The 21,538-nt window shown below is 40.0% G+C and overlaps 3 protein-coding genes across 5 annotated transcripts; 2 read left to right on the forward strand and 1 right to left on the reverse strand.

The window, feature by feature from the left end:
- The first annotated feature begins 2,361 nt into the window (after positions 1 to 2,361).
- On the forward strand, positions 2,362 to 6,855 carry LOC112284700 (serine/threonine-protein phosphatase PP1 isozyme 1). Of its 3 annotated transcripts, none has more exons than XM_024524761.3 (5): positions 2,362 to 2,682; positions 4,485 to 4,757; positions 5,146 to 5,705; positions 5,959 to 6,180; positions 6,325 to 6,855. In XM_024524761.3, the coding sequence occupies exons 2-5, from the start codon at positions 4,580 to 4,582 to the stop codon at positions 6,328 to 6,330; spliced, it is 966 nt and encodes a 321-aa protein (XP_024380529.1). In that variant the 5' UTR covers positions 2,362 to 2,682; positions 4,485 to 4,579; the 3' UTR covers positions 6,331 to 6,855. The 3 variants fall into 3 exon arrangements, with proteins under 3 accessions (XP_024380529.1, XP_024380540.1, XP_024380552.1); XM_024524772.2 differs by having other exon boundaries at positions 2,394 to 2,641; XM_024524784.3 differs by having other exon boundaries at positions 2,466 to 3,926.
- Positions 6,856 to 11,302: 4,447 nt separating this feature from the next.
- LOC112284702 (uncharacterized) lies at positions 11,303 to 12,836 on the forward strand. The gene is made up of 2 exons (XM_024524799.3): positions 11,303 to 11,439; positions 11,845 to 12,836. The coding sequence occupies exons 1-2, from the start codon at positions 11,434 to 11,436 to the stop codon at positions 12,625 to 12,627; spliced, it is 789 nt and encodes a 262-aa protein (XP_024380567.1). The 5' UTR covers positions 11,303 to 11,433; the 3' UTR covers positions 12,628 to 12,836.
- Positions 12,837 to 13,090: 254 nt separating this feature from the next.
- On the reverse strand, positions 13,091 to 16,593 carry LOC112284693 (uncharacterized). Its single transcript, XM_024524748.3, has 3 exons — positions 14,181 to 16,593; positions 13,829 to 14,086; positions 13,091 to 13,657 (listed from the first exon to the last, which is right to left on the reverse strand). The coding sequence occupies exons 1-3, from the start codon at positions 14,670 to 14,672 to the stop codon at positions 13,436 to 13,438; spliced, it is 972 nt and encodes a 323-aa protein (XP_024380516.1). The 5' UTR covers positions 14,673 to 16,593; the 3' UTR covers positions 13,091 to 13,435.
- Positions 16,594 to 21,538: the final 4,945 nt, after the last annotated feature.

Here is a 21,538-nt window from a genome sequence, read left to right on the forward strand (position 1 = left end):
ACGGAGGGTTCTTTAAACTCGAAATAAACCATCATCAAACTGGACAATTACCATAGAATTTGGGTTAAACAAACGGAACCGCCCTACTCCGGAAGTTGACATACAAATGAAGAATTTGCGTGAAAGGTGGGAGCAGACCACCCCAACCTCCTTCTCTAACATTATTCTCCAATTGAAAACTTGCTAGATGTTTTGATACACTTTCCTTTTCAAGACAACGAGTTGTGTACTAGTCTGTTGCTGGATCAAGAGCTAACCAAATCTGAAGAAGTAAAGTGTGGTATTTGCGCAGCATGGACTTCCATCATCAGGAATGAACGAAAGATTCTGACGAGCTCCAAGTCTGTTGTCAGGGATAATGTGACCTAGGTTCAAAACAATTTACGAATAGCAATGTGTTGACGCTAAAGCACTACACAGTCAAAACCAGCTGCTGTTCTATTCGTTACCCACTTCCGTAATTGGGGGCAAACTAGCCCAGAAGAAAACTGTACATCGGAATCCCTAGGTTCTCCATATTCCATGATAAGCATGCATTTGCACACGACAAAAACTTTTGTATTGATTCGCAAAAACATTATTGTGTGCAATATTGGATCACGCATGTGGGTTGAAAGGCCGAAGTGGTTCGAGCATAATGTACTTCAAACAGTGGAGCGTAAAACTGCAAAATGATCGATTCAACAAGTAAAGAAGGAGCCATCAAGCAGATACCATGCAGGATACTTTCGCCCCGAATTACGGCAGTATTCTAGCACTAAAAACAAGCCATTCGGCTTTGGCTTGTCACATTCACCTGACACCGTGCCCTGGCTTGTCCTCCTGATCTGAAGAGAAAACCAACAAGAGTATGAACTAGAGAACTCTCGCCACAGCACTGAGCTGGTGTCGAAACTCGTTAGTTGTGAAGTTCTTTCGATCAGATCCAACACGCAGAAACAGACTCATGCTCGATGGTCACTTGACAACCGCATCCTGCCGACATCGCGTGCTCAGAGCGCGAGGCGGACACCAACACACTCAAGGTCTGCATGCAGTGCAGCGTTTTTTTCCCCTCGGCGGAACCCCTCCCCCCCCCCCCCCCAACAATATTACACTACCTAGTACGTGGTGAGAACACTCCACATCGTTTAGAGCTGCAGTATTTCTCAAATGCTCTCCGAATTACACAGTGCACCTTAGCAGCACATGTCTGGGGCCTGCCTGTTGAGGAGATGCAGTTGTGGGCCAGGGAGCCCAGTGCAGCAAGACGGCGCCACTTGTATTGATGACGTCGAAATGTCATCAGCCTCTACGCAGATTGGAGCATGACACGCCACCCGGCTCATGAATCCCCAGCTTTTTGGTGGTGGGTCATAAAGTTGAAGACTAAGTCATCAATACGACTTTAGATATATTTCTTGGATTCCCTTGGAGCTGTACCCAGTTCTAGCTCACATCCACGTACAGATACACAAGTCTATTGTCGTTTTTCTGTATTTCTTAAATAATAACTTAAGTTGTGAAAGTAAAAGTCACCCCAAAAATGCGGTTCTTTGAATTCTGATATGACCACCCATTCTCAAGATTGATACTAGAAAGTCGTCGTCCTTTTCGATCAAGCGGTGAAGCCTCAGCCTGCGCTCGCCCAGAAAGGTTCTACCTGTACGCCATTTCCAAGGCGTTTGTCGAGAATCTCCACAGTCAATGCGGACGTACGAGATTCCACACTTTGACTATTCTTCTTCTTCGTCACAAAAACACTGATGATAGAACAGAACATTCTGCGAGGAGGGCTGAAGTGAGATGGTGTTGTAACACACCTCTCATTGCAAAAACCCTAATTTATGAATCCGCTCGTAAAATCCACGTGATAGCCATAAGGGAAACTTTGCAGTGGAACGGGGAACCAACCCTTCGGATTCTGGTTCAAGAGCCTGACATGATGACACGACAGCAGGAGGAGGAGGATCCAGGACATCAGGGTGCCGACGTGGCGAGTAGCGTCCGCTACCCTGGACTCAACAAGTCCAAGTGGGCCAGAGTGGCGCAATTCACGAGTACCAACAGATGGGAGATGTGAAGGAGTCAAATGGAGGAACGGCTCTAAGAACGCCGTTTCCTGGAAGCGTCGCGGAGGAGAGGTTTTGGGGATGGATGCACATGCGGGAGGGCGGGCAGCGAAGGGGACGACGTTCCCAATGAGGACGAGAACACTTATCTGCAGCAGAGTTACTTACGAAATTGGTAGAAACAGCGGACGCGGAGCCCCATCCAAGGCGAGTGAGCCCGTTTCCATGTACCCTCTGGGAACAGGCTCAGGTCGGGAAGATCAGGCTCCGTCAGAAAGTTCGTTCGTCGAGGACTGGGGAGCAGAGGGGCAAGGGAAGGGGGAGAGGAGGAGGGTGGAAGGCAAAGCGAGCGAGGGAGGGAGGGAGAGAGTGGAGAGAGTGGAGAGGGAGAGAGCCCTCCCCTCGCTCGCTCGCTCACTCACTCTCACAAGAGAGAGAGGCGATCCCCTTCGCCGATGCCAAAACCTCCCTTCCCCAACCTCCTCCTCGTGCTCTCGAATGCCTCGCATTCCCTCTCTCTCTCACTCTCTCTTTCTCTCCCTCTCCGCTCCCCTTTCCAATTTCCGCCGCTGTTCGTGACCTGCCTTCTTGTAAGGCGCTCTTACCCTTGCCCTAGCTTATCGCTGTGCAAGTAAGTCTGGTGGCCAGTTCCTATGCCATTCTTCGTCGCTGCTCTATACTTTTGTCGCGACAGGAATTTGCGTTGTTGAGTTTTTAGTGGAGGCTTTTTGTTGTTATTGTTGTTGGTGGTGGTGGAGGACGTTTGGGCGAGTGTTAGAATTGTGGTATTGTGAATCTTTTCGTGAGATCGAGGTTTTATAGGGAAGCTCGAGTTGGATTGGGATGGCTGTGAATGCGGGGAATTTCGAGGGGTTGTGAAGGGAAAAGATGGCTGTGTTGTTGTCGTTTTGGTGGTGTAGAGGCGTTTGAAATGCGAGAGCTGAGGATGAGGGAGGTCGCGTTGTTTGGTTTCTGACCTCGCTTCCGAAGGGCGACAGAGTGAGCAGGATTGATTGTGGATAGCTGTCTTTGGAAGAAGAGTTTTTCATAATTTTGATTCAGCACATTTGGTTGGGTCTGGTTTACGGTTGTCAGTGGAATGAGATGGTTTCGCGGGCCCTTGTTGACCTCGTCAAGTTGTTGTGCGTCACGCTAGATTTTGCGCGCATTGGTACTTGCACCGTCTGCGCGGGTCTTTAGGGCTGAGGGCAGGCAAGTGACTGGTACAGTATGTTTCAAGTCATTTCATAGCTTTTTCATTTGTTGAGTCGTTTGCTGCGTATAGAATGTTTTATTTTGTATTTTCATTCAGAAAGGAGTCGACGTTCATGACACGTCGATTTGGACGGGTGCTGATATGATTTGAGGATTTGTATTTCACAACCTCCCATTCATCTCTGTAAAAGGTGGTCATTATATTTGGCTTCCCAGCCCTAACTGCCCGAGACTTTTTCTAACCTTGATTTAGTCCGTGCCCCGATCGTATTCTTTGTGGCGCTCAGCCGATGGTGTTGGTGCCTCGTCTCCTGGTCATCTTGCACCCATCACCATGACGTGTATTCGTATCTTGAGAAATAAATTTATTTGGATTTCCACGATATCCTGCACCCTAACTGCTCCTTAACATGGTGCTCATCTCCCGTTGTTCCCGGTTTTTGGAGACGCTGCTGCAACCCTCTGGGCTTATGATATATCTTGCTTTCTACTCCTCCGCGCCTTTGTGTATACTCTTCTTCGGCATACTCTGATAACTGTCAAGGCTGATTATTGGATTACGTGTGTTACAAGGGTGCATAATTTTTTTTCAACAATAGTGGAATTTGAATTTTACGATTTCCCTTATCATTGGAGTTCCTGCCTCCTGTTTTTTGAAAGGTATCTGTGTTTGGTACCTGCCCTGACTGTGAGGGGTAACCTGATTGTTTTTGGTTCGATTGAACTACTGAAAAGTGATGATCACGGTAAAATCTTGTGTCGTCATAACTGTGAACGATGATTATTTGCTCTCAAAGATGGATTTGTCTTCTGCCTGATTCTACTTCCTTTCCTGGTGTCTGTGATGAGCGGGACGTTATTGTTGTGTTGCTCAAATTATGTGTCATCATCTTGTTTAGCATTCTACACCTGTAGTATATAATAGGGCTGTGAAATGAGGGAATCCATCAATGTCGCTGAATGACTTGCATCTGGACCTCCTGATGTTCTGCTTATGTTAGCAGTTATAATGGTCGATAATATCCAAGGTCTCGTGCAAATAGTTGTGTCGTTCATTTTCCTTTCCGCTTCATCGCTCTTGATAAGCGGTGATTCTTAGTATTTGCTTGTTTTCATCTTAAATTTTTAATTTTAAAACAATGTGATGAACATTTCAGGCTAGCTTGGGTCTTGGTGATGGACCGAGTTTATGAACGTTTTTTCTCGTGTCGTTTGCAGAATCCGTCTAAGTAGAGTCTGCCCGAATAAAACAACGGAGGTAAAAGTGGAGAAGAAGAGCTCCCTATAAGTGGGGATAACTGTGAGGGAGGGGAATGGACAGCGCTGTATTAGATGATATCATAGTGCGGCTGCTCGAGGTGCGGACTGGGCGGCCGGGCAAGCAAGTGCAGCTCTCGGAGGCCGAAATTCGTCAACTTTGTGTTACGTCTAAGGATATATTTTTGTCACAGCCTAACCTCCTTGAGCTGGAGGCGCCAATCAAGATTTGTGGTATGTCCTCATTTTACATGGCATTGTGTCTTTGCATTTTTAGACACCAGTGATCATGACGGTTCATGTAAATGCGCAATAGGAGTAAGCTTAACAGAGATGTTTGGTGTTTTGATCAATACAAGCTTGCAACTACTAGCTTTCTATCGTTGATTGATTGGGCAGTAGCTGGATTGAAATTTTTGTATACTCATGTTCTCGAATTTCTAATTTGGAATCCTGGAACAGTGTAACATTTTGCTTGAAATGTACGTTAATACCCAGTGCCAAATTAACGACTTCTAGTTTTTTATTTTATTCTATTTTATTTTATTTTAAGCACCTACTAGTTACGTGCTGTTTCTTTTCTTGAAGCTGGTCACTGACAAGTGTTGGCATGACACTGCAGGTGACATCCATGGGCAGTATTCCGACCTCTTGAAACTTTTTGAATATGGTGGTTTTCCACCTGAGGCCAACTACTTGTTTTTAGGGGATTATGTTGACAGAGGAAAGCAGAGTTTAGAAACTATTTGCCTTCTCTTGGCATATAAAATCAAGTACCCAGAGAACTTTTTTTTGCTAAGAGGAAACCATGAATGTGCATCAATCAACCGAATATACGGCTTCTATGATGAATGTAAACGTCGTTTCAACATACGGTTGTGGAAGACGTTTACAGATTGTTTCAACTGCCTGCCCGTGGCTGCCTTGATTGATGAAAAGATTTTATGCATGCATGGAGGCCTTTCTCCGGAACTCAAGAACTTGGACCAGATAAAAAAGATTGCTCGGCCAACAGATGTACCTGATGCAGGCTTGTTGTGTGACCTTCTATGGGCGGATCCTGACAAAGATGTATCTGGATGGGGAAACAATGACCGAGGAGTTTCCTTCACATTTGGTCCAGAAACAGTCGCAGAGTTTCTACAAAAGCATGACTTGGATCTTATCTGCCGAGCCCATCAAGTACTGTGATCAACTCTCAATTTAAGTATAGCTTAAACTTCGAGTTGATTATTCATGAGGATATGTTTAGGAGTGTTTATTTTTAATCCGAAAAAGTTCAGGTCCTTGCTTGAGTATTGGTGGAACCAGTGAGGAGTGCTAGATTTTTCCAGCATTGATTAATTTACTTTTTTCGTTGGGTAGGGATCGTAGATGGTTAAACCGTAATTTAGAGATCTGATAATTAATGACTTGCGTGGGATTCCGCATGCAGGTAGTTGAGGATGGTTATGAATTCTTCGCCAAGCGCCAGCTGGTTACTATTTTCTCTGCACCGAATTACTGTGGTGAATTTGATAATGCGGGTGCCATGATGAGTGTTGACGATACTCTCATGTGCTCATTTCAGATACTAAAACCAGCGGAAAAGAAGCAAAAGTTTGTCTCTTATGGCAACAATCCGTCACGACCTGGAACGCCTCCTCGTGCCGCCAAGGTCAGCAGATTTTGAAGCACGAGAAACTTACTTGATCGAGTCACTGATTGTCGCGTGTATGTAAATGTACTATGAATGCATGGAATTGTCCATTCTATGACTTCCACGTAAGATCCTGAAATCGGTGTTTCTGGGGAGGGCCAGGGATAATGCCAGGTGATGGTCGTGAGCTAGAGAAACCAACCTATAAACAATGAGCGCCTTTGGAGCGGAAGCTTTATACTCTTGAGCTCCGTTGACGGATGTCAGCTACTGATGTGGGCTTGCTCTTTGGAACAGCTTCATCTAGTGGGTGACCTATAAGCAGTCCGCTGCTGAGCTGGAGTTTGTGGCCAGCAGAAAGTTGAGCATGACTTCAGAGACACACATACGTATGCATTCAACGCACGCACAAACTTAGGATCTGTAGTTATTTCGGAAGCTAGCGTGGTATCCTTGGGAGGGCGGTTTCGCACATGTCTTAACTCTCTACCGTTGCTTGAGCAAGAGGTTTGTTAGGGTGGGATTGGGGCTGTTGGGGTGTGATATGTCTGTAGTTGGTGGTCTGCAGCGGAGCGATTATGCCAATCGTAGTTAATGTACATTAGGGAGCGTGAGCACCCGGTTTCAAGTCACTCCCATCTCATTTTCAGTTTAGTCAAACCTATATTGCAATTCGCAATCTGCTTGACTAGAGTTTCTGTGTCGTCGTATTGGCTTAAATGTCTGCCTCGTTGAACATGCCTTTTCTGGTCATCGGTGTGTAGGCACCCCGCTTGGATATTCTCAAATTTCATAGCCCTCTTAGGACGCACCTCTAGTGAGCATCACCCTCGCCTTCCATTTATTTGAATTTTTTTTTTTTAGAATGTGTTCTTCCAGAATCTATTGCAGATCATTATGGTATACCTCATTTTTGACGACAGATCACTGCCACTACGTCAGTGATTTTTTTATCAATTAAGGTACATATGCATTTCCGTACATATACCAGTGTTGGACCATGCAATCAAAGTTAAAACTAAGTACGAGATCGTGTGTATTGTCATTCTGGACTCGTCATCGTTAGATCTATGGCTAAACTCAACCAGACTTCTTTACACATTTTGTGTCGAATCTGTATTCTTTCATCTTGTTTTAGTACTGGTAATGTTTGACAATTCTGAAGTGGAATTCGATGTTTTGCATTCTACAATTTCTATGGACATGTAAGACTTCTCCGCAGTCCAACATTGAATAGATAAAATAGCGGGTCAAAACACATGTAGAATTATAGGATGAGAGTCAAAATTGAATCTAAAAAAAATGAATGCAAACATTGGACATAAGTTTGATAGCAATTGAATGAAGATGAATCCGCCATACGATAAACAAATACACATCAGGTACCATAAAAAGAAAGAAGGGAAACAGAATTATTGTGCTTCATTTAATGAAAATCAATCTATCATTTCGTTTGCAAATGTAATTTTCCCACTCAGAATTTTACAATGTGCTTCTACTCAAGCATTCTTTTTCTTTTTCTTTTTAATCTTATTCAATGTTTCATGGACGTGACCAATTTCTGCAATTAAAGGTCAAATTTTATATTTTTAAAAATTAACCCTATATCTAAACATAAACTACTAATGGTTATACATGACTTTTTTTCATTAAAAAATTAATTAATATTATTAAATTAAAGCCCAGATTGCACAGTTAAAAGTAATAATATTGAATTTAGATATTTCTATTTTTGGTGTATTCCAGAATCTATCAAAATTCCTGAGTTGGTAAATTAAATTCTGAGGCACCAAAATTAAACTAAATGAAATATCAACTATGACATTTTGCAGCATGGGATAAAATCCTTTGAAAGAATCCTGTAAAAGGACATCTCAAACCAAAATCACACCAATTGAATCTCATCAAGTTTTACTTCTGCATAGCATCTGAAGAATGATGACCTTGCCAACGGTTGCAGACGTTTGATATTGTTGTCACATTGATCTTGATTGTAGAAATAAGAAAAATATGTTAAAATAAAATAAAATAAAATAAATTGCAGTAGTTGGATTGTGCACGTACAAATTGTCATTGCTAGGTGTTCCTTATGTCTGAGGTGTCAAAACCTTATTAACAAAATCGAAAATTATTTTTGACAAGGTCTTCTGATTGTTTGTAGAGTCACTTTAGGAAAAAATCTTTGATGCACACAAAGTTGTTTTGCAATAGTTACACAAAAAAAAAACACACAATAATTACAATTCATTGCCATAACCACAATGTCAAAAACATAGTCAAAACTGATATATAAATAAGGATTATGTAAATTTGATTTTTTATCAAATATGTATTAAGATAATAGTTTAAGATTATCTTTTAATTATGGAGTCATATATATATATATATATATATATATATATATTATCAAAATAAATACCTCTTCAAATATTAGTAATGTTATGTTTGAGTTATATTATATAAAAAATTAAAGTATCATATACTTTCTAGAAATAATATATTACATATCAAGAAGGAACTATTTGGTGATGCTTTAGACATATTATTTTTTTAGATATTAGACACAAGTAACACCTCTATCTTGCTTTGTTCAATTTGTAAGATAAGAATTACATACATGTAATATAATGTATTTGTAAATTGTTGAAAACATAGGTCATAAAAATTGCATGTGTTTTTTAGCAAAAAAATATTAAGATGAGTATTATTAAGTACAAAGAGATTGGAGAGATTTGAACTAAGATTAGATTACAGAAGAGGCACTATAAGCTTGTAGATGACTATGTTGTTTATCTCTTTATATATTGGTTAATAAGAAAGCCATGTAAAAGATTTTTAAGTACCACAAAGCTTATATGACAAGTGTTTAAGTTGTACAAGTGTGCACCTTCAAATAACTTTTTACTTAATTCTTTAAAAATTCAAATATATATAAATATATACTAGATAAATTTTATTTAATATTAAGATTTAAAAGAATCACTTAGTTAAGCTAATAATTTTTTAATAAAATATTTAAGTATACCTATTAATAGAATTAATAATAAATGTCTTAAAATAATTATTCTAAAAATATGAGTAATTTTTATTTTATTAAATATTGACTAATTTACTATATGAGATTCTTAATGGATAAAAAATTATTTAAAAACAAGAAAAAATTACTCAAAATGAAAACAACAAGATAGAATTATTTCTTCTTAATTGTAAAAATAATTTAAATCTTAAAATAAAATCTTATTATTAATAATAATAAATATTAAAAAATAACTCCTTTGCCTCATTCATTTAAATTAATAATAAAAAATCAAAAAATAGGGAGTTGTTAAAGCCACACTTCTGAAACTATATGATGATTAATTTTGGGGGATAAGGAATAAGGGACATGGATATTGAACAAGAGATAGAGATGGGGATGGACACAATTGATCATGAGATAATAATTTGGGGTGAGACTTTAACAGCATTAGGATGTGACTCTAATAATTCTCTAAAAATATTATTTTAAAATAAAATGAATCTACGAAATACAATATAAAAATAAATTAAAAAAAACCCTCTTTGCAAGAAAAGTCTTATAATAATTGGTATCTCACTATGAAAAATAATATTACATTACTTCATTATGTAAAAAATACTTTATCAATATTTTTTTGTAAGAAAAATTACATCAAGAAAAAATGTTAGAATTAATAAAATTATGATTATAATATATATATATATATATATATATATATTCTTGTGTATTTTATCAAAAATATTTTCTAATTGCATCTTATATTATAAAAAAATGATATTCTACTTGTGTAAAAATATTAAAAAATATATAAATATTAAACATGAAAAGTTCATATTGGTTCTCCATAGGGATACTTATGGCCGTGGTTGTAAATAATAATGTAACACCTCATTGTTGGGGTCCCTTTAACCAAGAATCAAGCACAATATATATATATATATATATATAGATATATAAAATCCAAGACTTCGTGTGTCAAATTAGGGTTGGAAGCATGACCAAGCCCCAGCGCAGAATGGGACTCTCTCTCTCACAAGGTCTCACTTCAAGCACCAAGACTCTCCAGAATGATAACTAAGAAATAGATAAAGATAAAGAGAGCAAAAAAGCAAACAAAGAAAAGCGAATCCAGAAACAAAAGATTCAGTGACGGGGCGAGCCGACGGATGAAAACGGAAATCGGATGATAACCCTCTGCCCGCCAGCTCGTCCGTCCTCTCAATCGTCCGTTCATCAACCCGTCCATGCGTCCGTTCGTCCGTCCGTCGAGTGGTGCGTCGTGAGGTCCGTATGTTCGTCCGACGGAGGAGGGGCAGCAACGACGGAGGGAGAGAGGGATGGAGGGGGAGATCCTCCTCCTTCCTTCTTCCTCCTTCCTCGTCTTCCTTCCTCTTCGTCCCCGCATGCAGAGTTTGCTGCGGTGCTGCAGGAAGGGCAAGGAAGGGGGAGAGGGGGGGATGATGCTGTCTGTGGCACTCTCTCTTACTCTCTTGCACCCGATTCAGCACTGCACTGCAATGCGCACACACTCTCACTCTCACACACTCACTCACTCTCACTCACTCTCCCCCTCGATCTCTGTATGTATGTGGCACTTGTCCTTCTGGAGGATTGTGGAGGCTTGTTGGTTTTGAGATTCTGCAGGAGTTGAACCGTTTGTTACTTTTAATTCCAGGCTCTCTTTTTGGAAGAATCCCTTTTTTGCGAATTTCGGGGAATTTTGAAGTAATTTTCAAGGGTAGAGGATTCTGCATTGAGATGGCAATGGTGAAGGACAATGTTGTTCCTGAGCCTTCGTGGCTGCGGGAAGGGAAGATGGCAGAGTATAGAGCAGAGGAAGCGGGGTACGAGGGCTCATGGTTCGCAGTCAAGATTGTGAAGCTGTACTATAAGGTCTCAGGGGGCCGGAAGGTATGTCATCAGGCGTACGTGCAGTACCGCGACTTTACGGTGTCAGATGAACCCGACAGTGATCCCTTCATGAGACTGTGGTGAAGGATCAGCTGCGACCCTTCCCGCCGCAGCTCCTGCGGAAGCGATTCAAGGTGCGCGACGCTGTCGAGACGTTATACAACGATGCTTGGTGGGTGGGTTTCATCAAGCACCACAACCCCAAGGAAAACACATACCAGATTTACTATGGCGGGGGGCAACCAGAGCTCGAGCTTCCGTTTTTGCACATTCGATCTCGCCAAGAATATGTTCGGCCCTCGGGACCCGAACTGAAGTGGAGCTGGAGCATCGTTCGCCCTATGCAGGTTTTAGATGATATTCCCTTTCTTGTCTACTTTTCTTGTGTTGTGGGTTTTTTCTCATTAAACAAATTAGAGAAGAACATAATTTAAGTAGAAAGAATCGTAAAAATGGTTTTGTTTACATGATATTTGTCCTGCTTGAGACGCAGGTTGTTAGAAAAGTGCAGTAGTAGCGTTTTCCTCCCTCAACTTTTGCCCCAAATGTGCTGTTGATAGAGAGACGTGAAGTGAGTATCTCGTTGAGGCCCCTGGGTTCAGTCAGTTACGTAATTCGATGGCAACGTCATCGATTTTTGTAAGAATTTGCCTAGTGTGATAAATTGGTTAATGGTGTTGGGAGAGTCGCATGGATTTGGGAATTATTGAAGTATAAGTCAAACTTGCCGAGCTGACTTGGGTATACGACAGAACCTGCCACCTTGGGAGCCAAGAGCGAAGATGAAAGAGGCGCAGATTCATCCGAGACTGAAATTGCCCGCTCATTGCCTTGTTTACGATTCCGACGATTCACAGGACGAGAAGAAAGGGCGGCAGGAAAGGCGTCAACCGACGAAAAGGCGTAGAGTGGAGAGCAAGAGTGCACTTGCAAAGCCTCAAGCTCCTCCGCGGATACGCGTGATCAAGTTTCCGAAACCCGAGATGAAGGTCATTGCCATCAATGCGCCATCACCAAAGGTGTCAGAGCAATCCATGGTCAGCCTCACACCTGGATCATCCCCTCCGGCAGACAGCCCTCCCCAGGATTTCGACTCCTCGCGAGGCTCAGACTCCCAGGTCCAGAATGCACTTGTGATTACAGAACTATCTCCACAACGACGGTCGTCATCCTCATCGTCTTCAAGTGGCAGTGGTGGCGACTCTGGCACCAACTCCAGCTCAGAAGACGGTGTCGACGTTGGAGTCGATGGTGGCCATTCCAAAGAGGATGAATCAATTCACAAACACAATCAAGGTGCGGCGGCATCGACAAAGGACCAACCCGAACTCTCGATTTTCACAGATTCAAGTGCTGATCGAATCATTGACGACAGAGCGGCTTACAAGAAACTCTTGGAAAGGTTTCGGGATAGTTCCAAAGGAGTCCTTGACAAGTGGCGGCACGAGCTATTGCAAGGCATCCGGGAGGAGCTCCAATTGTCTTTGGAGTTCTGTCGTCAGGCCCACTGTGAAGTATTCGGCGTTTTTGTGTGAGGGTAACGGAACGTGAATTGATAACTCCAATCAGTATAAGAAGGCTTGCGAATGAGATGTGTGTCCTTGAGAGATTTCGAGCCAACATCTTCTGTTGTGTACGGTGACTATAGACGTTGTTGGTTGCTTGTATATACGATGGGTGCAACTCTGTAAAAACCACACGATTTCTGAAATACAGCTCATCAAAATAATGTGTGTCCTCATTATTTAGCTGCCTATCAACTTTTATTCCTAGCTATAAATGTGCTTGATTGGAAATTTTTGGTCTCGATTAATTTTCATCTCTAGCGTCGAAAGTAGATTCCTCAGGATGTCCTCACCTTGCAGAGGATACACTCGAGTTTTTTTTTTGCAGCGCCGAGCTCTGAAATACCATCGCCGTGGCTCCTCCAAATTTGTTGAATCTCAGTATCTAAAATGTGGGAACAAATTGGCACGTAGATGGACAGACATTCACTGAAACTTTAAAGCACTTCGACAAAGGCGGATAAGAGTCGTATGCATTTCATTTCTAATCTTTATCGTCGTTTTCTTCACAGAAAAGCGCTCTTTACGCAGATAGGGTGGTGGAAGCAACTGCGCAGAAAGACTTGAAAGACCTACGCTACAAGTCAACTTTGTTTTTATCACTAAGCGCTGTCCTGGATTGGAGGATCGTAATGATGGCGCTGCAGGAGGTGTGGAGCATCCGAAAAATTCTAAGTTACATTGTGTGTGATAGTAGGACGCGGAACGACAGACGCTGCACATAGATTCTCCAGCGTGCCAAAAACTTAACACATGTTCGCAGGATTTGGACGCAGTATTAAGATGACACCTCTAGCTCTGAATTCCTCAAAGTCTGCACAAAATCGGCGAATGTCACGACAGAGGTTTCCTCGCCATCCTTGGTGCCCACCAGCACCGTGTGCGCAACGTTGACGAAGAGGCCGTTCTCCACCACTCCAGGAATCATATTGATCTTCCTCTCCAATTCTGCCGGGTTCTTCACGCCGTCGGGAAACCTCACGTCCACAATCATGTTACCCTGCACCTCAATCACGTCCACGAAGGGAGGCGTTAATAGTTTTCTCTATCTCTCCCTCTCTCTCTGATTGCTCATTTGAAGAGCTTGTAAAGACGAACTTGGTTGCAATTAGGATTAGGAGCACACTACTCTTGATGCAGTAAAGGTAGAGAGATGGTGCAGGGAACGAACAAGGTCGGACATGACGGGGCCGTCTTTGCGAAGGGCGGTGCGAATCTCCGGCTGCCCTCCCAAAGCGGCCAATGCACGCAGCACTGGCGCAAGAGCGAAGGGCAGAACCTCCACCGGGACGGGAAAAGTGAGGCCCAGAGTCTTGACTACTTTAGTTTCGTCGACGAGGATGACGCAGTGCTTGGCTATGGAGTCCACCACCTTCTCCATCGTATGCGCTGCCCCACCGCCCTTGATTAAGTTCATGTTGGAATCCACCTGCACATTATTATCATCCCTGATTCCTTAGCACTGATATCTTAGACTAGAAGAGTTACTCGTTACTAGGAATGGCAATGAGATCGCACCGCACCTCGTCAGCGCCATCGAAGGCAATGTCAATGTGATTCACGTCGTTCAAGTCCATCGTCTTGACGCCAAACTGGCGAGACAAGACGCGCGACTGGTAGCTGGTGGCCACAAACTGCACATCCTTGAGCTTATTCTGAGCAAGTTTCCCGAGCTCCTCGATGGCCATGGACGAGGTGCTGCCAGTGCCCAACCCCACCACCATTCCCGGCTGCACGAGTTCCACGGCTTTCCTCGCCACTGCTCGCTTCAAGCTGTCCTGCTCCGCCGGGTCCTTGATGGCCGTCACCACGACCGCCCTGCAGCGGGATACATGCCCCCTCAAGCAACTCGATTGCTCCAAAAACAGCTTGGTGATCGGAAGTGGCTTCAAAGTCACTGATCCGGGACACTTCAAATTCCCACAACCTGAACCCCTCTCGGAGAATGACGACCCTGCTACGATCCGTGAGGCGGAAGCCGTCTGTGCTAGCTTCACAACCGACGACGACGCCATCGTGCACAAAACCCACAGAACTCCCGCACGAAACTGGATCGACGAAGTTCCTGCAACTCCTGATCTATCCAAGGAAGACGACGATCACAAGCAGATATAAGGCGAGATTCACGAAACCAACTCAGGAGAGGATCGAGACACAGGTTGGGGCAGGAGGAGTCGATTGATTGTTCGATTGATCGGAGGAAGAGGAGTCCGGCTGGGGACCTAATGCAACCGAGATGGAGAAGAATGATTCGGGGATTCGGGGAGGGAGAGGTAGGCCACTTGGAAAGAGCGAGCGATGAGGGCGAATACGAATCACCGAACATTGCCGAAGAACATGAGGATCATCGTTAGCTTCCACCTGGCCTTTTTTTTATATTATTATTGCTGCTTCTCTCAACAACCCCAACTCCCAACCCCCTATCCCCCCACTTTTCGTTTCTTCCTGCATTCTATTTTTTGCCTACTTCAAACCTTTAACAAACCTGGTTGTGACACAGTTCGTCAATTTGTTCAATTGTTGATGTACATGGTTATCGACGCCGAGTCATCTCTCACGTGGGCAAACCTACTGGAACTTCCTAGTACTCGGCCACCGCACAGCGTCAATCTAATCAACCTTGAAGAACCCCAGTGTAAACTTTTTATTATTGTCTTTAAAGAAAGCCTTCTTATCGACCTGTTTTCGGTGGGTTCGTTCAGGATAGGAACTAGAGGACCTGTGTGTAGGGCAACAGTGGCATTGTCAGCGAAGTAATCCTCTGCCTTGAGTATAGAGGATGCAGGTTCCTTTCTGAGCGAAAAAGTATGCGTCGCGATTACACGGAGGATTGAGCTTGTGTGATTCCCCAATTCGATTTTCTGTCATTATACATCTGACAGGGCGTGGGCAGATCAAAGAAATGACGAAATGGTGGGATAACTGGACATCCTTCCAGTATCATCCCATGTTCATCAACATGCTGGGTGAGAGTTGGCTGGACAGAATGAATTTTTCTCGGATTGTATTGTGGAGTTTGGGCAGTGATCGAATTTCTATGACGAATCGTTTGCTGTGCCCTTCCTCAAGGCACTGGTGCAGGGTTCATCAATCTTACAAACAAGATTGCTGTCCCGCATCTGCAATTAGTATCTACATGGCATACGCGTTTTCGTGCAGTTATTAACCAGTATGGAAAAAAGGCATTAACCATGAAAGATGTCGATCAGGAGATGCAGAATGGAACGAAGATTTTATCTGCATTTAGCGATTTAGTATCAATAAAGCTGTAAGCATCCTAAGATAAGGATCCACACGTGAACAATGGGACATTCCCTGGGCTTCTGGGTGAGGTCCTTGGCCCGATTCCGACGATGTCTGCAATTTCCGAGTCATAAGTCAACAGAAAACTAATCAACCTTCCTCGTGTACAGGAATTCCTGCACTTCTGTTCCATATCTGGGCGAGAGGGAGGGTTCAGGTGCGATCATAGAAGCTCAAGATTTAGAGCGTGGTGCATTTGGTCGACTTCCCATTACATTTTCAGTGGCTCATCTGCTGTATTTAGTCCATTTTGCCGTTGAACCTGCACCTGGTTCCCCTCCGGAGCTCGCCGTTGTAGTCAATGCAACAGTGAAGAGCTTTCTGTGCCCATTAGATGTGAGTAACATTCGACACACGCAGGATTGCTCATTGTAATATCCAGAATGTCAGTTTTTTTATTTGTTCTGAGCTATTATTAACTAACTGTTATTATTATGGTTTTCTAGGTGCTTTGTCTTACAAATGACCAAACAGAACTTCTTCTACTATGGCATTTCGCTTTGTTTGAATATGTGGGTCCTCTTTAGATCCAGTTGTGTGTTCATTGTTGTGGTACACCCAGTGTGCCTAGAATCAAACTTGAAAAGTGGTTATATTTCTACTTAATGTTTTCAACTTAATATTTTCAACTTAATATTTTCAACTTAATAGGGAAGAAGAAGAAGGCAACGTGGTGAGTATTATTCAGAATTTTTTGTATTTGAAATTCTAATTAAATGTTTTTTTTTACATACATTCGGATTATGATTTTGAATATTTATTATTATAATTGAAGATATTGATTTTTTTTTTACATTTGCAAGAATGATTTTTTTTTTTTTTTTTTCTATTATATATACAATACAAAAATAAAACTGGTGTTTGATGTTGAATGTAATAGTAAGGTAGAATATGAACATTTATTAATAATACATTACTGCTAATCTTTATTGTCTATATAGGTAGAATTATTCTCATATTGTCTACTAATGGTTCAAACTTGTTTAATTAGTTTTTAAATAGAAACATTAATGAGTTTAAAAAAAATCATGATAGTCATATTTAAGATATTGGCAAGTTATTAAAAATATAATATATAATTGAAAAAAAATAGAAATAATTTCAACTTTAATGATTTAAAAAAAAAGCTTTGTTGAAGAAAAAATGTATGGTGAATAAAAATCAACTTTAGTTTTAAAAAAAAATAAAATTAAGTATACTATAGAATTGCTGCACTAGCAATAGTTTAGAATTTAGATTTATATTCAATAAATTATACTTTATGGTAAATAAAATCTACCAATTGATTAAAAATAAATAAATAAATAAATAAAAATCTATACAAACCCAAATTAATGTCAATAGCTATCTATCAACTAAAACATACAAATAATTTTTAAACTATTTATTTTGGAACTTTATCAAGTCATATTCTTTTAAAGTGCTTTTTAAGAATTTTAAAGATATCTCATCTATTACTTTTGAACTTTTCAGCTTTAAATTCAAAAGTGATAATAAATACTTACAGAAGGGATTAATTTATGCAAATTAAGATAACTATTTTTAATATTTTGGATTAAAAAATTATTTATTATAAAGCCTCAAAGTTGAATTACAAAAAAGTTAGAATTTTTTTATGCTTTAGAGCTTTCAATAAAAAAAATAAATAGGCAAATGACGCAAATCATAAGCAAAATTAAATATTAAAAAGTTTATGCATGAAAGTAGTTAGAACTTGTACATGCAATCAAAGAGAAAAAAATCAAAATAAAATTTCTCATTACAGTAGTTTTTTATGGATATAATAACATTATAGCTATTCTAAACCTTTCAAATTTTATTGAGTATTATTTTTTTCTGTAACATGCAATGTATTAGAAAAACTACAGAAGCATACTCACAAAAACACATGAAAGACATAGCTGTTTTACCAAAGTCTAAAAACAATACACATAAAATTGTCCTTTTACAAAACCAAGCAATAAAACTATTAAAACTACTAAAGTCAAACCAAAGAATATTCTTAATGCCAATCAAATAGAACATATATTGTGCTATAGGAGGCAATGCTTCCCACTCCCCTCTTTTCCTTCTTCTTTTTAAAACTCTCATCAAGATAGTTGGATTACATGGCAACCAAGTCTATAATATATATATATATATATATATTAAATAGAATACAAGCAATGTCTATAATGTAATTCAAATAATAATATAAAAAACTATTGTTATAAATAATAACAATGAAGTTTCTTTATTTAAAAATAGAATTAATGCCAAAAAAATTGGTTAATATGTTTAAAATAATAAAAAATAAAATATAATATAATTTTTTATTTAAAAAAATTATAAATATAAATGACATGTATTATTTTTATGATACAAAAATTAAATTTTTAATAAAAAATTACTTTTAAAATATTACAAAAAAATAAAATCATTGAATTATAATAAATTAAAATAATAATTATGCATTGTATATATATATATATATATATATATGATAATAATATTTTTTTTTATTATGGTCTTATTTATTTATTTGGTTCTATTATTATATATTAATTAGCAAAATAGAGATTGAAAAACTTGATAACAATGACACTGCAACATATTTTTTTATTCAATTTTATAAATATCAAGAAAAGCTGTTGATAAATTTTTTAATATTAGAAGAAGAAAAAAGAAGAAAAAAAATATAAAAACTATAAATGGTTGCAATGACATAGTGCTAACTTTATAATATAAGAGCAAGTTTTAAGGGAAAAAAAATTTAAATGTTATTAAAAAACTTTAGTAAGTTTGAGTAAGAGATGAAAAACATGATTTTATATATTTTTATATTTATTTTTTATACAATAATGGCTTTCAATAAAAAGAAATATATGTTGGAAGAAAAAACATTGTGAATATGAACCAAAAATAATAACATGATTTTAAAAATTATAATATTGATGTTGCATTAGATGCATCAATGAATACATAATTATCCAAAATAGAAACTAAAATGGTTTTACAAGAATCCATGATAAACTGCAAGATATAGTTTGAAGATTTCTAAAGTTGAAATAAAATATGAAGGCATATAAATTTGAAATATGATTATACATCGAAGTCATGGATTTTTGAGTAAAGTATTATCCTCAACTCTTGTCACGGACACAGAAATACAGACTCGAGATCTAACAAGAAGTTCAGGAAGAACTAGCAAGAACTAGATTAATCAGATGAAAACAACACCAGAGAGGTGAGCTAGAGCTCGAAGAGATGTGTTATCAAGACTAAAGAACTCTTCAGCCTCGATTCCAATATATACTTCTATTTAAGAAGCTTCTCAAGCAACTTCTACCAACTAGGAAGCTTCTAGAAGGTTCCAGAGACTTCCTTCTAGAAGGTTCTAGAAACTTATCTCTAGAAGATTCTAGAACCTTGTTTCTAGAAGGTTCTAAGGATTATGTCTCTAACATCACCCCCTCCTTTAGCTTCGAGGTCTTTGAGAAGCAATATTGTTGATCAGTACCAATGCAAGAAAATGAAGATCTGTCGCATAACATCTGCTATGAACTCGAACTGTTGTTCACGAGGCAAGTGGTTTATCGGCCCTTGAAGCCAATGGTAGTGGCCCACTCCTTCAATTTCTGACCAAGCATGAACTTCCGTATCCTTATTATGAAATTGTCTTGCAAACACGCCTTCTGGTTGACCATCGTAAGCAGGCTCGGACTCAAATACAATCACCAATGATCGATTACTCTTTATCCGTCGTCTTCGTCGTGGTATAGGCGGTTCTTCATTTTGGGGTCGCCTTCGTGAGCTAGTCTGTTGAGATAATCTGATTGGCATAGTATCTATCTCTTGGCTATCCATATCAGAAGACCAAACTATGGCTATTAAAAAAATTCTATTTTATCTTGGAGAAAATAACTACATCAACTACGAATTTTGGTGGTGCTCTCCCCCTTTCTTATATTCTTATATAAGCAAGCTTCAGAAAGAAGCTATCGTCGAACCGGCTTAGGTTTATGAAGATGTTGATAAAACTCATGTACCTTTTGTGGCGCATTGGCAAGATTTTCAGCTGGCTCCCACGTTCGCTCATTAATGTCGTAGCTGCATCAATGAACAAGATACTCCAACTTGCCCCATTTTTGTCATGAATCCAGCACCTTTTCAACCCCGTATTCCTTGTGGTTCTTGATCTCAATACTAGGTGGCAGACATTGCACTCTTCCAGTAAAAGACGACTCTCAATAAGGCTCCAACAGAGAAACATGAAAGACTGGATGTACCTTCATAGAAGCCGGTAATTCCAGACGGTACGCCACTGGATTGATTTGCTTCTGGATGATAAATGGTTCCAATCTTCGATAGTCCAACTTATCACATGGTCACTTGGTCTTGATATTTCGTCAAAAAAGCCATGCTTTATCTCCAATTTTGAAAGTGGGTGCTTGATTCCAAAATCTATCTACAGACACCTTGTAGGAATCTTGAGCGGATTGTAATTGAAGCTTCAACGTATTTTGAAGCTCTGATAGTTGTTTCGCAAATCCTTCAACTACTGGATTGTTATTTGTTGATGGACTCAATAAATCAAGCTTCAGATGATACCCATAGTTGGAAAAGAATGGTGTATATTGAGTCGACGCATGGAGGGTGTTGTTATATGCAAACTCGGCTAGCGACAGATATGTGGTCCAATCGTCTTGCTGATAGTTGATGCTGCATCGTAAGTATTGTTCCAAGACTTGGTTCACCCGTTCCGTTTGGCCATCAGTTTGAGGATGAAAAGCCAAAGAAAGCTTGATATCCACCTTCAGTATCTCAAAGAGAGATCTCCAAAACTTTGATACGAACTAGGTTCCTTGATCTGATACAATATCATCTGGTAGTCCATGATATCGATACACATTATCGAAAAAGAGCCTTGCTGTGACTTCATTGGACAATGTCTTCTTGCAAGGAACAAAGTGCACTATCTTTGTAAGCCGATCTACCACGACAAAGATGTTGTCAAATGAGTTCGATGATGGAAGGTCCATGATGAAGTCCATGGAAACTGAAGACCATGGTCGACATGGAATCGGCAATGGCTGTAAGAGTCCATAAGAGCGATGCCGAGGATTCTTGGATCTTGAACAAATATCGCAGGAGAGGACAAAATCTTTCACATCCTTCCACATTTGAGGCCACCAAAAATCTCGAGAAATAAGCTCCAAGGTCTTGTTGAATCCAAAATGTCCCACAGCTGGAAAATTGTGGCGAGATTGAAGAACTCAGAGTCGTGTTGGTCCTTTTGGGATATACAACCGCTCCTCAAAGTATAAAAGATCTCTCTCCACCTTCTCGTCATTGACATGCTGCTTAATATCAATGGCTACTGAATCTTTAATGGTCGCGGCACGTACCTAATTCAAGAAGTCACCATCAATTGGCACAATAGTAGCGCATAGCCGAAATTGCTTTGGCTTCAATAACATGGTACATTATTGATCGAACGCTGCTTCTCCAACCTTTGGTACAAGATACGATCTCCTCGATAAGGCATCAGATAGTCCTTGCTGCTTTCCAGGTCGACAAGTGATAACAAAATCGAACC

This window comes from Physcomitrium patens, chromosome 1 (genome assembly GCF_059467195.1).
Source record: "Physcomitrium patens ecotype Gransden chromosome 1, ASM5946719v1, whole genome shotgun sequence".
Taxonomy (NCBI): domain Eukaryota; kingdom Viridiplantae; phylum Streptophyta; class Bryopsida; order Funariales; family Funariaceae; genus Physcomitrium; species Physcomitrium patens.

Coding starts and splice junctions, on each gene's coding strand:
- LOC112284693 (XM_024524748.3), bottom strand. CDS start 14,672: ATGGCGTCGTCGTCGGTTGTGAAGCTAGCACAGACGGCTTCCGCCTCA. Junction 14,087..14,180: donor CCTTCGATGGCGCTGACGAG/GTGCGGTGCGAT, acceptor AATAATGTGCAG/GTGGATTCCAACATGAACTT. Junction 13,658..13,828: donor GCCCCGTCATGTCCGACCTT/GTTCGTTCCCTG, acceptor ATTGAGGTGCAG/GGTAACATGATTGTGGACGT.
- LOC112284700 (XM_024524761.3), top strand. CDS start 4,580: ATGGACAGCGCTGTATTAGATGATATCATAGTGCGGCTGCTCGAGGTG. Junction 4,758..5,145: donor GGCGCCAATCAAGATTTGTG/GTATGTCCTCAT, acceptor ATGACACTGCAG/GTGACATCCATGGGCAGTAT. Junction 5,706..5,958: donor TTATCTGCCGAGCCCATCAA/GTACTGTGATCA, acceptor TTCCGCATGCAG/GTAGTTGAGGATGGTTATGA.